The sequence below is a fragment of the Micropterus dolomieu genome, unplaced genomic scaffold, assembly GCF_021292245.1.
Source record: "Micropterus dolomieu isolate WLL.071019.BEF.003 ecotype Adirondacks unplaced genomic scaffold, ASM2129224v1 contig_13592, whole genome shotgun sequence".
Lineage (NCBI taxonomy): Eukaryota > Metazoa > Chordata > Actinopteri > Centrarchiformes > Centrarchidae > Micropterus > Micropterus dolomieu.
Window position 1 is genome coordinate 1 of NW_025742578.1, and position 8,964 is coordinate 8,964.

General features: G+C 42.2%; 1 protein-coding gene across 1 annotated transcript; it reads left to right on the forward strand.

The window, feature by feature from the left end:
- Nucleotides 1-1,784: 1,784 nt before the first annotated feature.
- Nucleotides 1,785-8,561, forward strand: LOC123966513 (tryptase-like; the record flags this gene model as incomplete). The annotated part of the gene is made up of 4 exons (XM_046042662.1): nt 1,785-2,059; nt 4,391-4,536; nt 4,620-4,872; nt 8,399-8,561. Coding segments are annotated over 4 exons (837 nt in total), but the record flags the coding sequence as incomplete, so codon positions are not given.
- Between the last annotated feature and the right edge of the window lie 403 nt (nt 8,562-8,964).

Genomic DNA, 8,964 nt, shown 5'->3' on the forward strand with positions numbered 1-8,964 from the left:
AAATAATCGACCCGTGTTCCAAATATTTAAACATCTACTTTGTCACACCCAAAAGCAATTCAAAATGTACATCAATTATTTAAACAAGGAAAATAAATAAATAAATAAAAGGAAAGAATGAATTTCAGCAACTCAGAAAAAAATGAAGTAATAATAACAAAAATAATTACTAGCCCCAGAAACACTAATTAATTAATTCACCCCTTCTTCATCCCTGTAACATTTGAAAACCATATCTTTATACCTGATTTTAAACCGATTTATGTTTGGACATTGCTTTAGTTCCTCATTGAGACTGTTCCATAGCTTTACATTAAAGCTTTACAAAGAAGTGTTGCACCATAGGATAAGAATGTATTATAACTTGAGCTACAGGAATGTTTGTTTTTTTAATAATGTCATTTAATTAAACTACAACTAAGTTACTGAAAAGATCCTGTTACTCAAACAAATAACTGTAAGTTACTGAAACATATTGAAACATTACATTATATCCTAAACAGGACATTTTGAAAGCTTGAACTTTGCCTTTGTCTCTTTAGTCCCGGATTGAATGTGTCCCTCTGACAAAACAACTGGCCCCTGCCTGGCCCCCTTAATAATAGAACCGCCACTGCTGGTCATAGACGTCTCCTACTCCATTCTCACATCTCATGTTGCTAATCGAACTGTCAACATGGGGTGCATCTCAAGTCTCTTATTTGTTGTTTCCTCACTTGAACCGGAAGTTGTTCTTCTCTGACATCTTGCAGACCGTCCCAAAGCTCTTATTTGTGCAGGGTCGCGGGGGGCTAGAGCCAATCCGAGCTGACATGGGCAATCGCAGGGCCTGGTGGAACGTAAATTATGTATTAACTAAAATGGGCCACGGACCAGCCCATAAAGCATGGACAGCGGCCCATTGGGTAATGTTCTATACTGACACTGGGCCGGCCGAATCACATCTCTTACAAGCCCCCACCCCTCTGCTCTCTGTTTCTGGCGTTAAGCCCCCCCCCCCCAAAAAAAACGGGGCTGCAGTAGCTTCAACATCAGCTGCAGTACCCTGGCACTTGAAGGAGTAAAGGATAGGCGTGGGTTAGCGAGTGACAAAGTGACAGGGCTGAAGGAGAAAGTGAGCAGGAGGAGAGTGGAGGTGAAGGGGTAAGCATGGAGTAGCTCAGCCTGTAAGGAGGGAGCAGGGAGGGAGGCTCATTTACATCAGGTAGGCAGGGGACATGTAGGCTACCCACAACTTTTTGAAAGCATTTGTTAAAAATGTTTTGAAAAATAGCTTGCACCAAGAAGTGTTAATTAACAAATAAAAATGCTATGAGAAAGATTTATTTAAACCTCATGTTTGGGCTGGTTTGTCGCTGCCATGTACACTGAGAGAAAAGATGGTTTTGCTGTAAAGGAAAACTCCTGTTGATATTGCAGATGTTTTTCGGTTTAGAGATGTTCATCCTTAATTTTCTGTTGTACAGATGTAAAGAACATGGACTACATGTGCAGACTGAAGTATTAATTCATAATTAAAGGGAACAATTTATGTAATTAGGACTTGAGATCTGGAAAAAAAAGCATATTGAGCACAGGAATGACTAAGATGAGGGAAATATTTATAATATTAGAATTCAAATTACTAACTTGTGGAAGTGAAATCTCCCTGTTGCAACATCTATCAATATCCATACAAACTAGACGTGGTCATAAAATGGACTTAGTGTTTGCTAAAGTGCTCTTGACTACAGTTCTGTTTTTCATGTCTTTGCACTGTTTTGTTTCTCTTCTGATTACCTCAGTTCAGGCGTAAGCACGAGCACTCTGACTGTGTCTCTGGGTCTCCAGAGTCTACAGGGATCAAACCCCAATCAAGTGTCTCGGACAGTATCACAGATCATCATTCATCCCAACTTTAACTCTGGAACTTTTGAAAACGACATCTGCCTCCTGAAGCTCTCCTCACCCGTGACTTTCACCACCTACATTCAGCCCGTCTGTCTGGCAGCCACAGGCAGCACCTTCTACAAGGGGACTGTCTCCTGGGCCACCGGCTGGGGCAATGTTGGATCTGGAGGTGGGTCAGAAAGGACCTGGATTACATTTATTTTCAGAGACAAACTAATTACAATGGTGGCAATAACAATGTTTTCTCAGGATTCATCGAGTGATAAGCAGGTTTGAGCCCAAACGCACAACAGTGGAGAGCTGACATCAGTTTGCAAGGTTTATTAGCAAAAAGCAGAATAATGTGACTTCCATGGAAGCATGGTACAAAATTAAAACAAAGGTTATAATCTGTTACACAAAAGTAAATTCAAATAAAACTGGTAAATGCAACCACACAGAAACAAGCAGAACCCTCAACATACTGCAATGACCGAAGAGGGACTGAAAACCATTTATACAAGAGCAAACAAGCGTTGTGGGACACAACCAGGGGACACACATCAGGTACTCAGGATAGAGAAGACTCTCTCAAACCTCTCACTCTGCACCTTTCATCTTAAATCATATTACACTTAAAAGAAGAGTTTATCAAGCCTGACTTTGCTTTATAACCCTGATTTAAATCTGAGTAGATTGGACGGCTGAAAAAGGGATGAAGAGTAGATCTTTTTTTCAGTGTGAGACAGGAAATATTTTTTTATTTTTTTATTTTTTTTAAACTATACATTTTGAGACATTGTATAATGTAAGATCTTTTAGGTAGCTATATGTCTGCCAGTGTAAGCATGGACAAAAGACCTTGTGATTTGGATAAAGTGAAAAAAATTAAAACATTTTAAAAGTACACTTAGTGTTATACTGAATAGAAGCCTACAAGGGTACATGCCTATCAGTCAGAATGAAACTTCATTTTGTTTTTATTTTTTATTATAACTAATATAACTAATATGGGGTGACACTCCCATTTAAATAAAAAAGCCTTTTAGGGAGATTGCTGGGATGGGAGAAGCATTACAAACCAGGATGACCTGTAATTTTCAAATGTTAAACTCAGATCAAACTGGAGTCATTGCACTGGGGCCCAAGAACTTAAGCGATGCATTATCTAAAGATATAGTTACTCTGGATGGCATCGCCCTGGCCTCCAGCACCACCATGAGAATTCTTTGATTTAACTTTGATCAGGACATGTCGTTTAAGTCTCACATTAAGCAGATTTCAATGACCGCTTTTTTTTACCTACGTAATATTGCAAAAATCAAGAACATCCTGTCTAAAAATGATGCAGAAAAACTAGTCCATGCATTTGTTACTTCTAGGCTGGATTACTGCAATTTCTTATTATCAGGCTGCTCGCAAAAGTTCTTTAAGACTCAGCTGATCCAGAATGCTGCAGCTCGTGTTCTGACAGGAACCAGGAAAAGAGATCATATTTCTCCTGTTTTAGCTTCTCTGCATTGGCTTCCAGTAAAATCCAGAATAGAATTTAAAATCCTTCTTCTCACATACAGAGCTCTTAATGGTCAGGCACCATCTTATCTTAAAGAGCTCATAGTACCTTAGTACCCCACCAGAGCACTGCGCTCCCAGAATGCAGGGTTACTTGTGGTTCCTAGAGTCTCCAAAAGTAGACCAGGAGCCAGAGCGTTCAGCTATCAAGCTCCTCTCCTGTGGAACCAGGTTCCAGTTTGGGTTCAGGAGGCAGACACCATCTCCACATTTAAGAGTAGGCTTAAGACTTTCCTCTTTGATAAAGCTTATAGTTAGGGCTGGCTCAGGTGAGTCCTGAACCATCCCTTAGTTATGTTACTGCTCGAGTGCCACTGGTACAATTATTTATAATCCTATTAATTTTTTTATCATTAATATTAGTAAAATGATCAATAACATTATTCATTTCCTGTCTGCACCTCAACCACTTTTACTTTATATGTATTTCTACATGTGGTCATTGTGTTGCATCCCCCCCTCACCCTCTCTCACTCTCTATCGCTCAACGCTCTCTCTGGCTCTCTTTCTCCTTCAACCCTAACTGGTCAGATGGCCACCAAACTCTATACCTCCTAAAAGAGAGTCTTTTCTTGCCTCAAGTGTTAATAATAATATAAAGAGGACAGTCTTGACCTGCTCTATATGAAAAGTGAAATGAGATAACTTTTGTTATATAAATTTAATTTGAAATACTGGAAGTGTTTTGCAGTTTGGTGGGGGACCTGTCCTTTGGTTTAACAATAGAGTTACTCATTGTCCCTTTAATGGGCTAAGATATTGTAAAACGGCTGACATGGTCCTTTAAGTTCAAGTAGTGAGAATGTCTGTTTGATCCACAGAGGAACACCTGGAAACTCTTGAGGTGTGCCACAGATCACTGACGTGTTTATTAAACTGCCCATTTTGTGTGAAACCATTTTAAAAGATGTGAACACTTGTTTATTAAACTAAATTTGTGTCTCTTCAGTGTCCCTTCCTTTCCCACAAAACCTAATGGAGGTGCAGCTGCCAATTGTAGGAAACAGAGAGTGTACCTGTAACTACGGAGTGAGCTTGATCACAAACAACAAGATGTGCACTGGGTTCAGTGCTGGAGGAAAGGACGTCTGTCAGGTGATCATTTGTACGCCTGTGTTTGTGTCATATTTTTGACCTTCTGCAAAGATTCCTTCTCCTAAATGTTTCTGTCCTTGAAGGGGGATGGAGGAGGTCCGCTGGTGAGCAAGCAGGGCGGTCGCTGGATCCAGGCGGGAATCACTAGTTTTACCAGTAGTAGGGGCTGTGCCCAGCCTAATATCCCATCAGGCTACACCCGAGTGTCCCAGTATCAGTCCTGGATCAACAGCCGGATCACCAGCAACCAGCCAGGCTTCATCACCTTTACCTCCGCTGGGACCGACGGTGACCTCAGCATAAGATGTCCTGCCTCCCCACCCCCAGCAGCTCAAGGTAAGTGCCTACCATGTCCAGACTTTGATTTTTAACTTTACATTTCACCTTGTGTAGACAGCTTTAATGTTTATGTGTTTGGACCCTAGAGTGTTGCTGTATTTTGCTTGGTTCTCGGGAGAACGGGATGGGGGTTTGTCATTGGTAGGTAACCTGACGGGACGCACGGTAAAATACACAACGAAATATGAAAACCCACCAACAACAATATCAGGCTGCAGAAATTGTGGAGGCACCCACCCATCTAAACGGGAACAGTGCCTGGCTTTTGGACAACGTCACAACTACGGAAAACACAACCACTTCAAACAGCAATATTGAACAAATCAAACAGGGAGGTGAATCAGCAATTAGCAGAAACAGAGTCGGATAGCGATGACGCATTCACTATTGAGGGCCTGTCGTTACATGATGATCAAGACATAAACTGTGCGCAAACTGAAGACAGCTACAAAAAAGAAGGATACTGCACCGTGATTGTTAATGACAAAGAACTGAAGTTAAAAGTGGACACAGGGGCCAAGTGTAATGTGATCTCCCTAGACAAATACAAAGTCATTAGGTACACTGAAGAGCTGAAAAGGCCAATCAAGCAAGTCAAACTCTTAGCATTCGGGGGAGCTAAGATCAAACCAATTGGAGCAGTGACTTTATGTTGTAGGCTAAGTGAACACCCATGCAACCTGCAATTCCAAGTGGTGAAAAAAAATGTACAATCCATCCTAGGCCTGCAGGATAGCCTAAGGATGAAGCTATCCTACCTTCAGCAGAGAAGTGTATCACATAGACACAGTTCAGGACCTAACATACTCAATGAAAGTAGATCCAGATGTGACACCAATCGTTAACCCCCCACAGCGTATCCCCGCAGTGATGCAGAAAAAGGTGAAACAAGAGTTTCAGAGAATGCAAGCTCTGGGAGTCATTGAACCTGTGGACGAACCCACAGAATGGATCTCCAACATGGTGGCCACACATAAAAAAAGAGACTGACGACATTCGCATATGTATAGATCCAAAAAACCTCAACAAGGAGTTGATGCGCCCCCACCATCCCATGTAGAAGAGGTGGCAACACAGATGTCAGGCGCTGCTAGATTCTCTGTACTCAATGCAAAAAGCTCTTTCTGGCAAATCAAACTGGATGATGCCTCATCTCTCTGCACAACATTCACTACAACTTTCGGCAGATTCAAGTTCCTGAGGATTCCCTTTGGCATCAACACAGCCTCTGAGGTTTTCCAAAGAGCTAGGGAACAAATCTTTACTGGGTATCCATGTGCCATAATCGTGGATGAAATCATCACTGGTGGCAAGGGAGCTGAGGAACATGACAAAAACCTGAAGAAAGTGTTGGATCGAGCCAGACAAGGCTCAACACAAAAAAGTGCAAGTTTGGGCTCAAGGAGGTGAGCTATGTGACCGCCATCCAGACATGCAGCATCTGCAAAAGTTCCCCCAACAAAAGGAAACACTAAAACCTCACACAGTTCCTGACCTGCCTTGGTCTGTCGTTGCCACAGACATGTTTGAATAGAACAACCACCACTATCTCGTGCTAGTGGACTCATATTCAGGGTGGTTTGAAATCGACCAGCCAAACAGCCTGTCATCTCTATGTGTAATTAACAAGCTAAAACACTGGATGAGGGACGAAACGTCTTCCAGTATCTTCAACCAAGTACAGTTGCCCTTGACTTTAACCTTCGTTGGATAACTATGACCTGAATGACTGAGAATCTTCATAGACATCAAAGCTAAAACACCACTTCTCAGTCCATGGCATACCACAGAAGCTGTACTCAGACAACGGCACCCAGTACTCAAGTCAAGCTTTCCGGGAGTTCACCAGATCTTGGGACTTGGGACGTACATGTCACAAGCATCCCTGAATACCCGCAGTCGAACGGGCTGTTAGCGACAACACAACGGGGGATGGGACTGACTTCTATCTAAACCTGCTGAACATCCGGAACACGCCCCGAGACAAGATCCTGGGCTCACCTGCACAAAGACTTTTGTCCAGACGAACTAGAACAACCCTGCCTGTTTGCAAACAGCTGTTAAAACCAGCAGCAAAAGCAACAGCCATATCATTAAGGCCCAGCTCACAAAGAAGCGTGGAGCACAAAAACTCTCCTATGACAAGACAAGCAAGCCACTGGCCCCCCTAATGCCAAACCAAGTAATAAGAATCCAAACTCAAAAGGGACATGATAAACTGGCCGTTGTAAAGCGAAAGTGCGACGAACCACGTTCGTATGTGGTAGAGTCTGAAGGAAGTGGATCCCACCACACATGAAAATGAACTGAACAGGTCACAACACGCACCTGAACCAGAGGTGGACAGCACAAAAGTGGCTGGAAACACTGAACACACACCACCAGGACAATGTCAAAAACCACAGACGTGTGTAGAGACACAGGACCACAGCTTAGCTCAACCTACTACTTCCATGTATCTCACCAGATCCGGCAGAGTCTCTAAGCCAAACAGAAAATACCTAGACGAGACGAGACGCATTCCATGTAGCCTATAGTAAGCACCAGAATAAGTGGAAAGCATGAATAAAGCATACTTTATTTTTGCATTGATTCATTGAGTCACAAGTTACATTGCAGTGTGTAACTGCTCTGTAGTTATGCATTTAATTTCAAGACACAAATATACTGTTGTAAGACTAACTGAATTGTGGGTTCATTGAATGCTGTTAAATGTTAAGAAATAACTGATATAGTGTTTATGTTAAGTCGACTTCCAGCTAAGGAAGGGGGATGTAGACAGCTTTACTGTTTATGTGTTTGGACCCTCGAGTGTTGCCGTATTAGGCTTGGGTCTCGGTAGGTAACCTGACGGGACTCACGGTATCCTCTTGTTGGCTATTAACGTTCATGTCAATGAAGGAAATTCGCCTTCACCACGACTCTGAGGGAGTTAAACAACACCTTGGAAAGCTTAATATTAGATCTTTTTCCTTTTCTTCTAACAAACAGTTTCAAATTCTGTTTCAGAATGTATTTGAATGGAGATGTGTTCATTTACTGTTGTACATATTGAAGTTCATGGCAGCAACATGTTGTTTATAAAACAACATTATACAATTGGGTAAACCTGACTTCATTTGTAAAATCAGTGGAGTTCTAGGGGAATTTTGAATATTACTGCAAACTGCTTTTCTCTAAGTGGAAGATGATTTTCCAGTCTGTTAGCTGAGAGAGGACAGGGTTTAAAGTCACTTATCAAAAAGCTTTGTGTTTGAATGTGTTTAGTGATAAAAGTGATCACAAAAGTCCTCCCATGTAAATTAAGCATGACGCATTTTATATTTACACATAAATTGGTGTTTCGAGCAAGTGAGTCTCACTTACAACTAGATGCTAAGTCAAAGTGTCACTGATAACTTTTTTATTTCTTGTCCATCTGTCATTTGGATGTTTTAAACATGTTGTTGGACATTTGAAAATAGTTCCATTATTGTTAGTATTTGCTGTGAACCCCGTCTCTCTTGATCGTCTCTCTTCTCAGTGTGTGGTCAGCCAACACTCAACACCAGGATTGTTGGAGGACAGGTGGCCTCTGCAGGCAGCTGGCCCTGGCAGGCCAGTCTGCAAACCTCTGGCTCCCACTTCTGTGCAGGAACCCTCATTAACAATGACTGGGTGCTGACTGCTGCTCAATGCTGCTCAAGGTAAGCAGAGAGGGTAGGGCATCGACAAAAAACCACATGCTGTTCAGCCTGTCTAAGGTAGTGGTTCCCAACTTGGGGGCAGGAATCTCTCCAGGGGGTCGCAGCATAAATTGGAGAGGTCGTAAGAGGATTGACAGGACAGGACAGATGAAAAATATTATTCTGCTACTGTGTTGTTTTAACGTGTGATGATGTGTAGCAAGCAGACAATGATTCATTTTGAGGGGCCATTAGCCAAAAAGGATAGGTACTGCTGCTCCAAGAGGCAGGGGACAAGATTAAAGAGGGGTATTCTAGAAAAAGTTTAGGATGCATTTTAGGGTTCATTTTTGACCTACGTAGCTCTGTCTGTAGCCAAGTTTGGCATCTGAAGTGTTCTGGTTTCCGTTTGTAGTCCGACTAC